We start from the raw sequence: 19,721 nt of genomic DNA, 5'->3' as shown, positions 1-19,721 counted from the left end.
CGTTTACACCTCTAACCTAGATCTTGGAATATGCTTGTATAATGTGAATTATATTCATATGGAATTCTTTTAAATTTTGCAACTTTTTTTTTGGGTGGGGTGGGGGGGTGGAGAGGGGGTTGCAAATGTGGACTTTTTCCCTCCTTGACATAGTTGGTCTTTTCTGCTCTCTTTCCTAATAACATCTTTTATATTTATTGAAAAAGCTTTGCTCTTACTATTACACTTGTTTTGTGCCTCTCATTGTTCAATTTTGAGGGATTAGTACTGACCTGAGGGGGGGGGGTTGGATTTCTGTTTATACTATGGCTTTGAGTTTGTTAGTTGTTTGGGAAAATTCCTTGTTTGTGCCCCTTGTCCCTTCTTTCCTGCTTCATCTTTTTTCCCTTGTAAGCAATCTGGTTTATAACAGAAAAAAAGGAAGAAAGAAAAAGGTTTCTTGGACAGAAGAGGAGAGAAGAATGAGAAGAAGAGATGGGAGAAGCCAATCATCCCATTTAGCCACCCCACTCAATAGCTTATATACTCATTAAATAAAAGGAAGTGTAATGTCTAATGCGCCCTTAATAGGGTGGCTGCTGTTAATAACATAAAAAAGCAAACATAGAACTGTTGGGCCTTGGGCCCAATAACACTAATTTAAAAATAAAACAAAAGCTACTAAAATCTCAACACTTACCATCATGTGAAAGAAAAAGTCATGGTGAACATGTATGATAGGAAAAATTTGCAAACTCAAAGTGCACAATTTTGGCCCTATTGAGGACCATGAGACTTGCATGACCACTACACGACCAATTGGAATTAACCTTATATTTATTGTATAAGGGGCCATAACCCAATTTTGGTCCTGGCCATCTGAGGTCTCAGGAGGGGCGGATTTCAATTGGATACAGACCTAACCTTTGGCATTTTCTTGCACATGGTGGCCACTCTCAGACTCAAACCTACTTTCTCATGCTTGTCAGCCTGAGTTGTTACCATATAAATGGCTCTTAACCCTATATTTCTTGGATGGGCAGTGATGAACAGTCTGTAGTCTATAAAGAGCATATAGTAGATGGTTAAAATCATTATATCAACCTGTTTTTCACCTAAGATGTAAGAGTCGATCCAAGTGGGAATCCACTCATTGGGCAGTTTACTTGGATTTACAATTACATTCACTACCACTGTAATATTAAGCAGTTAACTGTGATTATGGCTATTTTATGTTTCTGCATACCATCATACTCTTTCTCTCTCTCTCTCTCTCTCCAGCTCTTGTGTATTTACCTGCTTGTTTGTGATGCCCAAACCTCTGCACTAAGTTTGAAATCTGAACTCTACCTATCAAGAAATGAAGAATCATGTGTCTCCAATTCTTTGTAGGCAATGATTCATCAAAAAAAAAAAATTTGTAGGCAATGTCTTGATTAGAAAAATTGCATTGTAGGTAACAAAAAGATGCAAGTCCCAACACTTGTAATAAAAAGAATCTACACCTGACATTGATCTTATTTGAGTACCCTGTATAAAATATGCTAAAAATGTCATCCACTTGGTAACACTATACCTCAAAATAGATCACTTCTCATGACATTCTCTCTGGAGACGATCAGCTTAAGAGTTTGCCAAACCAGGAAACCAATGGAATAGTGTGTTCATTCTGGATACAAAAATCACACTTCTCTAATCTGGTAACCAGATCTCCATGATGCCCAACATGAAATGCCTATATGTTATATAAAAAGCTATTATTATTTAGGATACCTCCTTGTATGTTTCTGGCATGTTGAATACTCGACAACTTGACACTCATGCCAAGATGTGATGAACATAGTTGGGCACATCCGGATTTTTTTTTTGATGAATAATGAGTGAATTTATTAATAGATTAAAAGCATAAAAGATACGAGAGAATATTCCCAAGATGAAGCACAAGATGCAGCCTAAGATTAAAGCAAATATTACAGTTTAGCCCAAAACATCTGATTCCTATGCACCCCTTGTTTAACTAATGAATCTGCTAACCCATTTGCTGATCTTCTTTCCCATTGGAATTGGACTGACATGTTTGTAGTTAGCCATTTGAATCTTCGTAAAGCTCCTTTATAGGACCAGGCTGCTGTTTCTGGTTCTTTTAACCACTGGATCACCAACTTGGAATCACCTTCAATTAACAACTGTTCACAGTCCAGTTCCTTGGCAAAATTAAACTCCTTGTAGCGCTGCTTGAATTTCTGCATTGACTGAGTTTCCTACTCATATAGGGCCAGAGTATAAAGCAATGATTAGTCCCTCAGTATTTTTAAACACTCCCCCGACACCCGAAGGACCTGGATTGCCTAAACTGCTGCCATCAAAGTTGAGCTTAATGATACCCTCTTGAGGAGGTTTCCATTCTGCTAATGGTTTAAGTCTTGTACTAGAGCTTTTGGCAACCGCTTCCCAATTTCTCCATAAATCTCCAAAGGAGAATGAAGAAAATAGTTCCAGGGTCTTTACCCAATTAATGGCTCTATTAATTAAGCAATCCCATATAATGATCTCGTTCCTCTCCTTCTCATCAAAGATCCTGGCATTTCTTTCTTCCCAAACAGTCCAAACCAGTGCAGCCCTAGCACACCTCCACAAGACTTTACCTATTTTCTTAGGCCTCCTGAAGGTTGTAGGCTCAAATAGATTGCTAACCTGCGTTGGCATTGTCCACCTGCATCCAAAGAGATTAAGAAGCTTTTCCCAGAGACCTACAACAAAGTGACAAGATATTAGTAAATGGTAACACCTTTCTCCACTTGCTTTGCAGAGGACACACCAGTTGGGGGAAATACTTAGACAAGGTCTTTGTAGGTTGTCCAAAGTGTGTAGTTTTTCAAGAGAGGCCTCCCACTTTAGGGGGAGCAGGTTTAGACTAGACCTCTTTACAGGAAAGGCTGAGAGCTAGGGACAGAGCAAAAGGAAGAGAAAAAGGAGGCGCAAGAGAAAGTGCCTGAAGGGTTAGGGGACCAAATATGAGCATCCGGTTTAGAAGGGTCCAAGAACCAAGCAAGCAAAGTAACTGTGTTGTCTGGTCAAGCTCAGAATCTCTTAAATCTCTCCTGAAACCCAAATTCCAACTGAAACTAGAAGATGAGGAAAATGAGCAAATCATTGAACAGGTTCACTTTTAAAGCGAGAGAGGGAATACAAAGGCGGAAAAAGATCCTTGAGGGTTAAATTTCCAATCCGTAAGTCCTCCCAGAAAAGAACCCTATCCCCAGTACATACACCATACCTGATTAAATTTAAGAATTGTGGAAGAACACCATAGATTGCCTTCCAAGGGGAGTTCAACGTGGCCCTCCGAGAAATGCCAGCATCTCAACCATTGCCTTCTGCTCCATGAATACTCTCTACAACTTTGTGCCAAAGTCTTTCCTCCTCCAAAGGCCATCTCCAAAGCCACTTACCTGAAAGGGCTAAATTTTTCTTCCCTAGGTTACCCAATCCTAGACCCCCTTACTCCCTTTTCTTGCATATTAATTCCCATCTTACCAAATGATCATTCCTTCCCTCTCCAGGCTCTCACAAAAAGTCCCTCATCAATTTCTCTACTTTCATTACCTCCCTTTGCGGCATCCTAAATACTGAAAAGAAGTAAATTGGGAGATTCACTAAGGTGGATGTTTCTACTTATACTTATGAAATGCAAACAAAGGTTTGTCATACAAAGTTTGTATTGCAACTCGTTACATTTATTCTTTCATTAGAATTGGTAAAGCACAAAGTGCATGGGCACATAAGCATAAGTACTTATTTTATGTGTATATTTATGCATAAATGCGTTTTTCCATGTTTATTTAAATTGGGGGCTTTCCATGTGCTATGTTCCATCTCTATGTCAAAATACAGTACTCACATCCATGCCCACAGATCATTGGTAATAAGGAAGTCAGAAAATGTTGGTGGCTAGATTTTACCATGTCAAAAGTCTATATTATTTTGTAAAATGCTGTTTGACATGCTATGCACCAAATAACGTTGTGGATCAACATTTTAATATGTAAAAAACTTCATTTTTTAATGACAACTTGTCCCCCCCCTCCACAAAAAAAAAAAAAAAGAATGGAAAAGAAAACCAAAAAGGCAATGTTCTAATTTTAATTTGGTATAAAAATGTTTTTTTTAATAGAACAGAAATGAGAACAACATTCAAGACCCCAAAACTACAATGGTTCAATGACAGCTTCTTAGTTCCCTTTTCTTCAGAAGAGAGCACCCTGGGTCATTGTACTTTATGAGCATGTACACAATATTTGGCTTGTTAATCTTTTTGATATTTTGTGTGAATTTCTTTTGGGAATTTCCTTTTTACATGACATTCTTGCCTTATGTAATAAATTTCTATGAAGTAACCATCTTGCTTTATGAGCATTGCTTTATATCTTCTAATGTAAATCTTTTGATCAATTTACCTCAATAATACAACACAATGACATTATTTATATTGGTCCTTGTGTGCAGATAAAGAGGGAGATAAAAATACTTCAGAATCTCTGTGGTGGCACAAACATTGTGAAGTTGCTTGATGTTGTCAGAGATCAACACTCAAAGACTCCTAGCTTGATATTTGAATATGTGAACAGTACGGATTTTAAAATTTTGTACCCCACGCTGACAGATTATGACATTCGCTACTATATATACGAACTCCTTAAGGTTTCTTTCTTGTCCAATTTATTATCAATCAATCATATCATATTAATTCCTCCCCCCCTTATGAGGCTTCTTTTTTGAAAAGGCAGATCTGACTTTGTCTTGTTATTTCTCTGCTGGAATATTCATGGCTTCCTGATACTGGTAAAAATATTTGTGATTTCCAGCATGAGTGAAGTCTGCAGGACTTTTAAGGTTTTGTTTGGCCCAAATTCGGAAGTTCCAAATGCATGGTGCATGTGAATCTGTGGTTATTGTTTATGCTGGATTAAATTTACGTTTCTTCTTTAAACTGTAAGAAAAGAGAAATCTTGTTGTGAACTCTTCCTGAGAGCAAAATTATTATCTGAATAGGACTCTGTAAGAGCAATAGGTACATGCAATTAGTAGTCTTCTATTCTGCATTAGCTATTTAGCTAATTATAGTTTTTGGCCTTACACCTAACTGGATTACTGTTACTGGTACCCAAAACAATCATAATGCGATGATTGGTATTTATTATTATTTTTTATTTTTATGATCATTAATATTCATGTGATCTAAAAATGTAGAATCCAGTCTTTGATATTTGCCCACCATTATTATAACCATTGCTACCATGAGCAAAGTTTAGCTATATAGCTTGGAGCTTAATTCAAGAAGGTAGGCCAGTAGTTTTTAGGATGTAGAGTTGTTTGAGGGTAGATGTCTGTTTGGCAGATTCTCATTAAATAGCAGATAACAAAAATATATGCATCTGTACTTTTATATTGCATAGATACACATGCATCTATACTATAATATTAAGTAGGGTGAAGTTTCTACTCCTTGGATGAAGCTCAACATGCATTTGCCACTTTTTACCCATATATGACCCTTTCTCAGAAAGTTGAAAATATCAAGACAAGGGCAGGTATGTAATTGCAAAAAACCTAGAATGGTTGGTGGGAACAATCACAAACAATCTCTCCCAGTATAATTTGTTCCATGTTTCTCATCTCTTTCACGTGCAGTATAGCACATGGCCCCCTCAGTTGATGACTAAAGAAACTTCAACTTCCCTCGCTACGAAAACATTCATTAGGGGCCTCTTGATCTCCACTGCAAGTTGGGTTCATTAAACTGAACTTTGATGGATGTGGCTTTGGAAATTTGAGACTCTCCCAATATAGGAATGTTTAGAAAAGTTGGTGGACACATTATGGCATTGTTCTCAGAGCCAATTGGGCAAGGTGACTCAGCAGGATCCAAACTGGTGACTGTGTTGCAAGGTCTCAAGTTAGCTAAATCTCTCAGTTATCAAAATCTGGAGGTGGAACGTGATTCTAAAACTGTTGTAGAGTGCCTAAGGAAAAACAATACAGGATCTTAGGTTTATATAAGCATCATGAGGGAGATAAGACTATTGACAGAGGAGCTTTACAAGTGGACCCAAGGTCACAATCTTATTGGCTAGCAAAGTGCAAAATAAGGAGTCAGTAGGAGTATGGGGTTTGGTCCCTTAGGGGATCTATCTATATGAAAAAAAGATGGGTGATTGACTAATGGGACTAGACAAATTAGAGTGTTCAGGCAGATCACTTTGTATACACCATTTTCTTAACATTTTAATGAAGCCTTTACAGTTCCTGAAAAAAAAAAAAAAAGAACAGCTATTAGGGGCTACTCTGCTCGGTGTCCAAGGCAGTATTAGTGCTCATGCTAGTCAGGCTTTTTTACTGTTTTATGCCCTATGAGCTTGTATCTTTGTTCTGTCCTTTTACAAGGTATAAAGTGTGCAGAGAGGTGTGGTACATAGCACACATGCTGTATTAGTATATTGTACATGGGAGGGACAAACTACCTTTATGTTGAGTAGACTGTACATGGAGGGCACAAAAATCCCTTAGATGTTATGTTACCTGGACATTTTAAAATGCATTCCTTGTTGGTAACTTGGTATTGAGTACTTAAAAATTTTGGTGTAAATTCTCTCTGACACTGTCCCTGTTAATACATAATGTAATTTGAAGGGTAACTTGGAGAAGAATGAGAAAAGCATGTTAGATATGGATCTTGACAAGAAGAGTCACAACTCTAACATCTGAGTATCTACATGTGTAAGCCAAGGTTCAAAATTTCACAATATATAGGCCCGTGGCTGATACATATTGTTTCGTCTGAGTTCCAATACGTGGAACAATTCAAAAAAGTATGTTTCATACCTTTTTTGTGCATTTCCGTAGTTTATCAGGCCATATCAGCCTCATATCAGATTGTTTTGGGTCCATATTGGTTGATACTGGCCACCACAATCTGCTTTTAATATTACTTCCTCTCTCTAATATTACTTCTATGCTCTCATTAATAAACTCCTATAATTACTTCCTCTCTCTCTCTAATAACTCTCACATTTATGATAACTTTTCAAATTTAAGTTTATCTTATTCCTAAAGTCCTAGTCTTTCTCATTAATTCTTAAACAAGCCTTGTAATTACTCTTCTCTCTCTTAATTACTCCTATATTAAAGACAACTTTTCAAAGCCAAATTTGTCTAACATTTAATTAATTCCTATATTTAAGGCGACATTTAAATTCAAAATAATTTTCATAACCATCAATTACTATGGCCTATAATTTTTGGTATAAAAATCACAAGGAGGTAGGAAAGTTTGAACCTTGGTCATTGTTTTATAATGGCCATAAGTCCACCTTTGTGCCATACTCCAATTCTTGTCCTAAATCCTAATCATATGCATTTTTGTTCCTAATTAAACTTCCTCTTCTTGGTGGGTGTTTGTCAATAAATGGTGAAGTTATATTAAAATTTATATACTAATAAATATTAACACATTTTTTTTGAAAATTAAGGTATATGCATATACATTTTAGTCTTTCCATCATTTTTTGATGGTTACTAATTATGCCCTGATAGCTCACTTCATATAAACCATTAAAGTATGTTTTACATAATAATTTATAGTCATATAAAACTTATGTTCGTTGTTATTAATATATTTTTTTAGAATTTATTTGAGTTTCCTTGCGTATCTTTATTTTTTGTCCATATCCATGCATATCCAAAGTGTACACCAACATGTCTCTTAAAATTTCCTTACTGATACACCTTTGTGTTTCTGATTCTTTGAACCTTAATGTAAGTATAGAAAGTCTTGTGCTACTGCTTATGTAATGCTGAGAGGAGGCATAGGTATATGTATATGCATGTCTGTATGTATAATAACCTCCTATTTACTGTGGCATGTCAAGGTAACACTAGAGGATTTGTATGAACTTGGATGTTCTTTCATTTTGCATCTAGAAGAAGAATATCTTCCTATGTTTCTAAAGGTATTCCTGGATTTTTATGTTCTTTGTTCCTTGTTTTATTTTTAGTTGTATTGAAGCTATAATACTAAGACATTAGGAATTTAAATATATTCTTGATATGCTAATTTCCATTTTGGATTTGATGGATGTGTACATCTCTATTGGAGCACTTATGCTTTGCATTTCTAGCTTAGGTTATGTTGATTCATTTTAGGTTCTTAAATTCATGACCATGCCCTTGTCAAAGGTTTAATGGATATAGTTTGTGTTTATCAAGTTGAACTTTTTTTTTTTTTTTTAATTTTAATTTTAATTGCAGGCATTAGATTATTGCCATTCTCAAGGAATTATGCATAGGGATGTCAAGCCTCACAATGTTATGATAGACCATGAGCTGCGGAAACTTCGCCTGATAGATTGGGGTCTTGCTGAGTTCTACCATCCAGGAAAGGAATACAATGTCCGTGTAGCCTCAAGGTATGAAGCTGATGGTATTGTTTGCCTTTGCATCTTAATACGGTTGTTATGTATCTCTTTGTTATATATCATTGTCACATGCAAAGGTTTAACCCTTTAGTCATTAATCCATTCTGATGTCAAAAGGGAAAGGATTCATTGAAAACTTCCAGGTATTTGTGTATTTGATTTATGTATGGAAGGTTTTTTTTTTCCCGCTTCCAGGCCAAAAAAGATTCAGGTTGGCAAGCTGACTCAGAAAACCCTAGATCTGGATTTTCTCTTGATTGTAAGGAGAAACTTCATTAATTAGAAAAAAACTATTTCATCAAGGTGAGGAGTTTTCACCAGGACAACCATACATCAAGCTATTGATAAAAAAAAGAAACATCATAAAAAAAGAGAAAGTGCCATAATATTCTAAATTCTCCTACAAATTATTATTTTTTATAATTGAAAATGATTTCATTAAACAATATGAATAATATTTTACAAGAATCCCTTGGAGAGGCACGAGATGCAGCCTCCCCTAACTGTTACAAAAGATCAGAAAAGAATACAGTGCTGCCCAGAATAAATGGTCCCTGGTAGCCCCCTGTTTAGCAAGATGATCAGCCAAAGCATTTGCCTCCCTACCCACCCACTGATATCTACATGTTATGTGCCTTGTTAAACATTTAACTTTTTAGATGAGATCCCTATAACTCCAAACAACCAAATCAGGATTTGACAGCCAGCGCACAATTACCTTAGAATCCCCTTTCAATCAATAGGTTCTCCACTCCTAGTTGATTAGCAATCTGAATTTCCTTTACTGCAGCCAATATGAAAGCTGAAATGTTGCAGTCAAAGTAGTAGAAGAGAGGAGACCAAGAGATGCTGAGAATGTCGAACTGAATAACCCAGTCGACAGTACTATTATTTATATTAGATTATAGTACAATGTTACAGGAAATGTCTGGAATGCCTTTGATTAGTGATGGGACACCCAAACTACTTAAAACAGCAAATAAACTTGGGCCCATTAACACAGGCCCGGTACATAACAACTTAAACACAAATACAGACTAATAAGAACACTTATTAGCTGAACCATCAATACATAAAACCCCTCAACCTAACACTCCCCCTCAAGATAAGCATGGATTGCCATGAAGGTCCATGAATTTTGCTGCAGCCAACCCTTTAGTCAGTACATCTGCAATTTGCATCTCAGATGGAGTATAAGGAATGTAGAGTTCTCCCGAGACTATTCTCTCTCTAACAAAATGTCGATCAATCTCAATATGTTTTGTCCTGTCATGTTGCACAGGGTTATTTGCAATGTTGATGGCCGCCTTGTTGTCACAATAGAGTCTGAGAGGACCCTCAGCTTTAATGCCAAGCTCATTTAGAAGAGTCCTGAGCCATAGGAGTTCAACAACACTGTGAGCCATAGCTCGATATTCAGCTTCCACACTTGATCTAGCAACAACATTCTGCTTCTTACTATGCCACGTAACCAGGTTTCCTCCCACAAATGTACAATAACCTGAAGTTGATTTTCTGTACCCAATAGAACCGATCCAATCTGCATCAATATAAGCTTCAATTTCAAATTTACTATTTTTTTTTGAATAGAATTCTCTTTCCTGGGCAAGTCTTCAAGTACCTGAGAATCATTTCAACTACTTTCATATGAGGGATTTATGGAGAGTGCATGAATTGACTGACAACATGCATCGCATAAGCAATATCTGGTCGAGTGAGAGATAAATATATCAGCTTCCTTACCAATTTTTAGTATCTCTCTCTATCACAGTAGTCCTCCCCTACTGATTCCTGTAGGCCATGATTCTGTTCTATTGGAGTATCTACTGGTCTACACCTTATCATGCTTGTCTCCTCTAGGAGGTTAAGAACATACTTCCGCTGACATATGTAGATCCCCTCTCTTGACCTAGCAACTTCAATCCCGAGAAAATATCTCAAATGGCTCAAGTCTTTGATCTCAAATTCAAAGGCTAAAAACTCCTTCAGTCTTTTGATCTCTTCTAAGTCATTCCCAGTAATCACCATATCATCCACATAAACAATGAGTGCTGTAAGTTTGCTATCCTGTCTCCTTATGAATGAGGTATGGTCTGCATCACTTTGAGTGTATCCAACTTTCTTCATGGCCCCACAAAGCCTCTCAAACCATGCACGAGGAGATTGCTTTAAACCATATAATGCTTTTCTCAGTTTACACACCTTTCTATCAAAGTCATAGCCTGGTGGAGGTTCCATAAATACTTCTTCATGAAGGTCACCATTTAGGAAGGCATTCTTCACATCCAGCTGATGAAGTTCCCATGAAAAATTTGCTGCTAATAACAATAGAACCTGAATTGTGTTGAGCTTTGCTACCGGGGCAAAGGTTTCTTTGTAGTCAATCCCTTCTTTCTGAGTAAACCCCTTTGCCACAAGCCTGGCCTTGTACCTTTCAATCGATCCATCCTCCCTATGCTTTATAGTAAACACCCACTTGCACCCAACAATGCTCTTCCCCTCTAGCAGATCCACTAATTCCCAAGTTCTTGCTTTCATTTCTTCATTCATAGCTTCTTTTCACCTTGGATCAGACATGGCCTCTGAGTACTTAGAAGGAACATGAACAGAGGAAAGAGCAGACACAAAGGAGTGATAGGCTGGAGATAAATGTGAGTAAAAAACAAAATCAGCAATGGGATGCAGAGTGGTACAAGAACGGATAGGCTTACGGAGAGTAATAGGAAGATCCAAATCAGAAGTATGAGTGTTGGAATTACCTTGGATTGCAGAGACATTGATCCGAGTCCAACTGGTTGCTGTCATGAGTTTGAGGGCCCTTTTTCCTTCTGTTGTAGGTGATTCGTATCTCTTTCTGTTGTCTACTGGAGCCTCTAGGGACATCTGCAGTATCAGGAGAGGTAACCGGCACAGTGGGAGCCTCACTAGGTTGACTCGGGATACCACAACTAGGAGTAGAAGAAGAGGATGGAAGGCCCGAGGCAGATAGGGGAACAAAAAAAGAGGGAGAATGAGAATCCTCTTCCATCTCACTAGTCTCCCCCTGAAGAGGATTCTGAGAAGACTGAAAATAGGGTTGAGACTCAAAAAAGACCACATATCTGGTGACATACTTTCTCTTGGAGACAGGATCATAACACTTGTAACCCTTTTGTGTAGGAGAATATCCCAAAAATATTCCTTTCGTAGCCCTATGATCCAACTTGGTCTTCTTTGGATCCTTCACATGTATGAAACATATACAGCCAAAGACCCATGGAGGAAGAGGAAAGTCTGGAAGAATAGGACACAGAGCAGAGAAAGGGGTTTTCATACCCAACACCTTAGATGGCATCCGATTTATCAGATATTATGCAGTAGGTACAACTTGAGACCAGTATTGCTTGGGAACCTTGTGCTGGAATAGTAAGGCTCGAGTTGTCTCCAATAGATGTCTATTCTTGTGCTCAACAACCCCATTCTACTAAGGGGTATAAGAGCAAGATGATTGATGTAACATGCCAGCATCTTCCATGAATAAGTTCAAGGATTTTCAAAATATTCAGCAGCATTATCTGATCGGAATTGTTTAATCTTCTTATCAAATTGTGTTTCAATCATTTTGCAAAATGCCATAGTTATCCGTCGTACTTCATCTTGTCCTTTTAACAGGTAGATCCATGTGAATCGAGAGAAGTGGTCAATAAAACTGATAAAGTAACGAAAGCCATCAATAGAAACAATAGGTGAAGGGCCCCAAATATTAGAATGAACCAAATCAAAAGGAGCTTGAATTTCATTACTGGAAATTGGATAAATAGTTCTACATTGTTTTGACATTTGACATACTTCACAGACTAAACTTTGACTTGAAATGCCCTTAAACAATTCGGGAAACAACATTTCTAATGAAGAAAAAGGTAAATGACCTAGCTTAGCATGCCACAGATGTAACCTAGCTATTGACTCCACACTCTCCAGACTACTAGCAACAAATGCTTGTAAGGTTGAACAAATGTCTGCATCAAAATAGTAGAGGCCTCCATACTCATGACCGCTCCCAATCGTTCTCCTCATCAATCTGTCCTGAAAGTTGCAATGAGTAGGAAAAAAGGTTATACTACAATTTTTGGTAAGTTTTGAAACAGACAAAAGATTTGAGGTGAGACTGGGAACATGTAGGACTGATTTAAGAGAGAGGTCCTTGCTTAGGTCAACCACCCCTTTTTTAGAGATGGTGGAGAAAGACCTGTTAGCAACTCTCATCTTATCCTGGCCAGACAACAATTGATATGAAGAGAATAAGGAGGACATATGTGTCATGTGGTCAGTTGCACCGGAATCAATAACCCAAGAAGTAGAGTCAATAGAACTAGTTGCACTAAAGGCAGAGACTATACCTGATCTGGCAAGAGAGGAGGAAGCAAAAGAATTATTAGTCCTTAAGCCCGACTAAGGACCTCTACCTCACTAGCAGTAAAGCCCAAGGCACCGACTCCAGAGGAATCAACAACCTGCCCCATGGGAGAAGAAGTCACTGTTGGTATACTCTGAGTTGTCACCATTGTTACTAGTGACAAGGTTCCCACTTGCCGCATGACCCTTCTGTTGCTTCTTGTCCTTTCTCAATGCAGCTGGCTTCAGGTGTGGATACAGGACCCAACGCTTTTCTCTCACATGTCTCTTACCCCCACAATGAGTGCACTTAAGATGCTTCTTTTCTGGATGCCTATTTCCCTTAGTAGAAATCAGGGCTGAATGGTCTCCAAGTTGTTCAGCCGGTTGAATCTAAGAGTCAACTTGCATCTCCTTTCTCCTCACTTCTTCATTCCTTACCAGATAATAAACATGGTGTAACTCGGGCAGTTCATCTTTTCCTAGAATTTGTGACCTTATGCCCTCATACACTGGGTCCAGGCCAGCCAAGAACTTAAAGGCTCTGCTCTCTTCAACTTGCTTATCGTGTCTCTCCTTGTCCCTGGCATTTTCCCAGTCCAAAATCAAGTGATGGTCAAGTTCTTCCCAAAGTCCTTCCAGAGTTGCAAAGTATGTTGCAACTGTCATATCCCCTTGCCTTAAGGCAGCAATGCCTTGATTCAATCTGTAGATTCTAGCATTATCTTTCCTCTGTCCATAGGTTTTAGACACTTTTTCCCAAATATTGGTTGCTGTGAGAAAGTGTTGAACAGTCTTGGCAACTCATGGAGTCATAGAGGCAAGCAACCAGGACATAACTGTGGCATTCTCCTTGAGCCACACTGCATACTCCGTACTGCCAGGTTCCTTCTTGTTCCCATCTAAGTAGCCTGTGAGATCACGGGAAGTAATAAAAAGCATTGCAGAAACTGACCACTCCCTGAAGTTGTATTCATCCAGTAGCACACTTGTAATCTGCAAGCTGTGCAGATTCGGGTTTTCCAGGTTTGAAGACCTCCCACCAGGTCTGTTATCTCTAGAAGAGACCTCTCCTGATACCGAAGACATCTTGGCTGCAGACACTGTGAAGACAACACTGTTGAGACTAGCCGAAGTGATAACAGTGCTGAAAAGAGACTAGTTGCAATATTGAAGAAAGTTCTGATAGCCCACAACATTGTTTCAAACTTGCCGAGACTGACACAGCTCTGAAGTAGTTCAGTAACAGCAGCAAATTGAGTGTACTGTGAGCTAGAAACCGACCTGAAACTGAGAGCTCACACCACTGCACTATGCAGACTTCTCTTGGGCTTCGATTACTGCAATTGACACAGCTCTGAAGTAGTTCAGTAACAGCAGCAAATTGAGTGTACTGTGAGCTAGAAACCGACCTGAAACTGAGAGCTCACACCACTGCACTATGCAGACTTCTCTTGGGCTTCGATTACTGCAATTGTAGAGAGTGTTCCTCCCCCTACGGCCAATACTAGGACTGCAGAAATCAGTCCTCAAACTAGGTCTGTCCTATACAGACCTCTCTTAGCAGCCGAATAGCTACTAATTACTAGAAACAATCTAGTAGGACATCAACTTCTGGGTCTTCTTCCCTTGCGCCCTACAACCAAGGGAAACCCTAGGTTCAAACCTTGTAGTGTTCTCTTGCAACCCTAGGGTTTCACCGCAGCAACCAAGATAAAACAAAGAAAGAAAGACAGCAAGAGAGAAGAGATGGCGTCGGCTGCAACCAGGAAAGTGCTCAATGCTCTGATACCATGAAAGCTGAAATGTTGCAGTCGAAGTAGTAGAAGAGAGAAGGAGACCAAGAGGTGCTGAGAATGTCGAACTGAATAACCAAGTCGACAGTACTATTATTTATATTAGATTATAGTACAATGTTACAGGAAATGTTTGGAATGCCCCTGATTAGTGATGGGACACCCAAACTACTTAAAACAATAAATAAACTTAGGCCCATTAACACAAGCCCAATACATAACAACTTAAACACAAATATAGACTAATAAGAACACTTATCAGCCGAACCATCAATACATAAAACCCCTCAACCTAACACCCTATCCCTATCGGGCCTAAGAATAAGGATATGGTGTTGCCATTTTCATTCCTCAATACTCCTCCAATGCCAGACGGTCCTGGGTTACCCTAGCTGCTTCCGTCAAAATTCAGTTTAAAAAAACCTTCTAGGGGAGTTACCCAAACTATAGTGGCTCTGGTTTTCCTAACCGAAGTGTGTGCAACTGTGGTCCAATTTCTCTAGATGTCATCAAATGAAAAAGAGCTGAAAGAAGCCAAGGATTTCAACCAATGGATAGTCCTGGTTAAGATACATTCCTTCACTTCTGTAAAGGACCTCTCTTTATCTTGGAAAATTCTAGCATTTCTTTCTTCCTAGATTGTCCATAAGGTGGCTGCTCTGAAACATCTCCACATACTCCTTCATCTTTTTGTTAGGCAAACAAAGGTAGTTGGTGCAAATAATGATTTTACCTCTGCTGGGTGGTTCCACCTACATCCAAACAAAACAAACATCCATTCCCAAAGAGCTGCAGCAAAGGAACAAGAAACCAGTAAGTGGTAATAGTCCTCACTATGAGAATCGCATAGTACACACCAGTTTGGGGACAAACAAATAAAAGGCTTTTTCTTTTGTAAGTTCTCCAAAGTGTTGATCTTACCAAGGTGCACTTCCCAGCAGAAAACAACAATTTTGGGTGGCACAAGCTTTGTTCAATCTTCTTTCACTGGGAAAGGCTCAAAAGAGGTGCTCAAACAAAGGGATTTGAAGAATGATGCACAAGTGAAAGAACCTTTTGGAATAGGAGTCCATACCCTTTTATCAGGAGAGGAGGGATCCAAACAAACACTCTCTAGAATGGATAGAAGTTGAGTAACACAAGCAAGCTCCTCCTCCCTTAAGCCCCTACGAAAACCAAAGTCCCAGTTCAAGGATAAAGGTAAAACTGGAGGAGGAAGAAGGACAGAGATAACCTCCTTTTTATAAAGGGAAAGGGCATACAGAGAAGGAAATAGGTCTTTTAGAGGTTGATTTCCCACCCAAGTGTCTTCCCAAAAAAGAACCAAATTTAATTCTCCTACAAATTATCCCCAAAATCGTTTTAAATTCAGAATGTGATAGTGCCCAGATATTAGCAACTGGTTTACTTTTGTCTTGAACCTTTCCTTCAAAGATATGCCTGTTCCTTTCTCTCTGGATACCCCAGCAAACAGCAAAAGAGGTGATACTTAAAGATATTTTAGCTTTTTGACTACTTTCTAAATTCTAAAAAAATCTATAAGTCATCTGGTGAATATCTCCTGTATTTGAGCTGGTTCTGATTTAGTGATTCCATAGTGCCACAATGAATAAATAGGTGAGATGTATCTTTTTCATGATCTTTGCACATTAAGCAAATGCTTGGAAGCTGGATGCATCTAACTTTCATTTGATCCAAAGTCAGAACACTGTCCATTAAAAGTAACTATGCAAATGCTTCAGTCTTTGGAGGAATTGGGTTTCCCCAAATGCCGTTAATATTACCAACTTCTACCTGCTTTTTAATGTATTAGAAAAGGCTAGACTATAAATTTCCTGTCTCTGCATTCTTTCCATCATCTCATTATCAGGTTTGCTGCCTTGCTGGTGTCGTACTTTATGCAATTTAGCAAACAAGGCAGCACACTCTTCTAGTTCTCTATCCAAAACTGAGTGTCTGAAAATTGGTCATCGTATAATCTGACTCATCTCTTTTCAAAACATTGACTTACTGAAATGTTCCTTGGACTTAGTTTATACAGCCTAAGGCATAAATAACACTACTTTACATTTCACACCATTTATCTTCCCAAAATCTTACCCTACTACTGTCCCCCACTACGGATTTCGAGAATCTAGTGAATACTGCTTGAAACTTCATAGTTCTGGGGCAAATGCCCATTGATCAGATTGTTTGGATCCTTTGAATCTCTGGAATGAGTCAGCGCTGGAGAAGGTTGTGACGATGATAGGAGGGATCTTCATATCCTGCAATACTTCAAATCTTTAGCTCAGCAGTGGTGGAAGTTTCTGGAGTGAATCCGGAAGAGGTGCCTCGATCCATTGATGTCTTTTTGAATGGAGTTTGGTCGAAGGCTTGGATAGTGTCGGAACACGAAGTGGGGGGATGGTCGAGAGGTTGAAGATGAAGCTGACAAGGCAGGGGGAGGCCACATGGCAGCCAAAGTTTGGAAGAGCATCTGGTGGTAGAAGTGCTAGGTGTGGAAGAAGTATTGGCGGAGGAAAAGAGGAATAAATCTCAGTCCTCGAGAAAGACAAAAATAACAAATGATTTTGGAAAGAGGAAAGTTGAGAAACGAAAGGGCATGAATCCTTTAAGTTCAGACACTTTGTGTGACCTGATTAGGCTAGATGGCTCAGGAAAAGTTAGCAGGTCGGGTATTAGGGGTTAGTGCTCCAAACCAGGTGGGATTCTGAAGACTTTTAGCAACTCACTGGATAATCACAGCGAGTCTTCTCTTAGAAATGAAAAATGAGACTGAGGATCCCCATCGTAATGCGTGCTTCAACCCCTGCTCCAACTCATTACCTATACGATCTATGCCTTATTTAGGGGAGATTGAACCAGAAATTGGGGAAGTTTCTGAGGGGGATGTTGGAGTGGGGAGATTGGAATCCAAGACTGTGGAATGCCTTCAGTCGGAAAAAGAGTCTACAGAAGTTGATGACAATGTTGGAGAAGCTGATACTAAAATGATGGAAATGTCGGAAATTGAAAAAGAAGTGATTGGAAAGGAGAACAGGTTGGGGGAGAAGAGTCACGGAAAAGGGGGAGAGAGGGAAGAATTCTAAACAGGGATCGAATTGGAAGTTGTGGGTCTCAAGGTTTTTAGTGAAACAGTAGAGAAGAAGGTTGAGGAGGAAAAGGAAGGGAAGTCATGTTCAAGAGTCTACAAAAGGAAACAAAAATACAGAACTAAACCGTTGCAAGATGGTGGGGAATTAGGTGATGAGGGTGGAGAAACATCGGCTACAGAGGAGGAAGTAATCATAGATGAGACTCACAAGTTGAGAGAGTTGCGGATATGGAAGTGGTGCTGAACAAAGAGGTGAAGACTAGTAAAATATTGGGCTTATTCTTCTTGGGAGGGAAGGGTTTTGCAAAGGAAGCTTTTAGGGAGGTGGAAGATGAGTATAAAGTTCAGTCGAAAGAGAAGGATAAGGGGATTGTGAAGGTTGACAGAACGTTGGGGAGGGGAAGGTTAGGAGAGAAGGTTTGAATGCAACTCAATTTTTCGAAAAGAATGCAATATTTGAATTAGAAAGAATCAATGAAAGAAGGGAGGCTTACACGAAGATGGAGAAAATTCCTAACGCAGTAAGAAGATTTAAAAGACAAAACTAATCAAATGATGCAAGCCTCAAAAGCTTTTGCCAGGTTAAAGTTGGGAGTATTTGGGACGGGACTAAAGAAGGGGAAGAAGACAAAGAAGGTTTCTCAGATGAGAAGTGAGAGCTACATTTCAGACAATGGATACACAGAAATGGATAAAGCTTGAGTTGCGTTTTTCATCGGAAATGGCTGGTGGGGATCGAGGTGTTTTCTTCTGTGTTTTTCGGCAGGGGTTGGAAGGGTGATGGATCTGCAGTTTCCCGCTTATCTATTATAGTAGTTGGTGGGAGCCTGGAGGGGTTTGCGTGATATTTGTTTGGGGTTTTTGCAGTTGTATCTGGGTTTGGATTTCTCAGGGTGTACTGGACTTCGTAGAGCTGATTTTCTGTCTTAGGATTTTTTTGTTTTTGTTTTTGGGCGGGTTTGTTTTGCTGGGTGATTTCTTATCACCCACTTCTATCCTCTCTTTCCTTTTTCATTACTATATATATATATATATATATTATTTATCTTAAAAAAATCTGTAGGAAACTAACATTTGCATCCTTTTGCTCAGGTACTTCAAGGGGCCTGAACTTCTTGTTGATCTTCAAGACTATGATTATTCTTTGGATATGTGGAGTCTTGGCTGCATGTTTGCAGGAATGGTGAGTCTCTGTTGCTGGAAAATGATGTTCAGTCTGGTTGAAGCAAGAATTCGCATGAATGTTATTTATGTTTCCTCCTGCCCATTACATGATGACATTTCTCATGTTGGATTTACTGTTTGTAGATATTTCGCAAGGAGCCATTCTTTTATGGTCATGACAACCATGATCAGTTGGTCAAAATTGCCAAGGTAATCTCATTGTTAAAGGAGGTTTAGTTTTACATATCGCTTGTTTTGCAACTATCTAGCTAACAAAATGTGTTTCCAGAACCATATTTTGCCTTGTATAATACACATCACTTAGCATTGCCAGTTTGTCACTGATAAAAAAAAAGTATATTTCATTAATGATTTGAGTGGAAATATTTCGAATCCTAGGGTGTCCACTGGTAAAAGTAGAAAGTTAATATTTACTTCTTGTACTTCTAATAGTTAGCATAATATCATTTTCTTTCTATTTTTTTTGATAAGTAACAGATTAATTTCATAAAGTTCTAGGAACATGTTTGGGTTAGGGTGATCCCTTTGAAAGACCAATTTCCGGCTTTATTTGCAATCCAAAATGAACCAATTACCAATTTCTTCGTTTCCTCAAACTCAAATTCCGGGTTTGCTTGGAACTTGGGTTTGGGAAGTGCACTCAGGTACACAGAACTGGATAATGTTTCAACTCTTTTGTCCATTCTTGATGGGATTTTCTTGGAACCCACAAAGATAGATAGTAGGATTTGGTCTTTGTCTCCCTCTGGATCCTTTACTTGTGCATCCTTCTTTAAAGCCCTGATACAACTAGAAATTCCTATTGGACTGTCATTC

The 19,721-nt window shown here is 38.8% G+C and overlaps 1 protein-coding gene across 2 annotated transcripts in view; it reads left to right on the top strand.

Annotated features, from left to right (window-relative positions):
- Positions 1-19,721, top strand: part of LOC148877345 (casein kinase II subunit alpha-2) — a 38,176-nt gene that overhangs the window by 11,845 nt on the left and 6,610 nt on the right. Inside the window, exons 3-7 of one of the 2 annotated variants that reach the window (XM_088985283.1) lie at positions 4,486-4,680; positions 7,908-7,988; positions 8,287-8,444; positions 18,813-18,903; positions 19,029-19,094. In XM_088985283.1, coding sequence (XP_088841409.1) covers positions 4,486-4,680; positions 7,908-7,988; positions 8,287-8,444; positions 18,813-18,903; positions 19,029-19,094 — 591 coding nt within the window. The remainder of the gene's footprint in view (positions 1-4,485; positions 4,681-7,907; positions 7,989-8,286; positions 8,445-18,812; positions 18,904-19,028; positions 19,095-19,721) is intronic. The other variant, XM_088985291.1, reaches the window with a different exon arrangement.

This window comes from Nelumbo lutea, chromosome 1 (genome assembly GCF_056320005.1).
Source record: "Nelumbo lutea isolate HS-2025 chromosome 1, American lotus-T2T, whole genome shotgun sequence".
In the NCBI taxonomy this organism is placed as follows: Eukaryota; Viridiplantae; Streptophyta; class Magnoliopsida; order Proteales; family Nelumbonaceae; genus Nelumbo; species Nelumbo lutea.
Note: the sequence above shows the minus strand (reverse complement) of the source record. Positions and strands in the feature narration are given on the sequence as shown.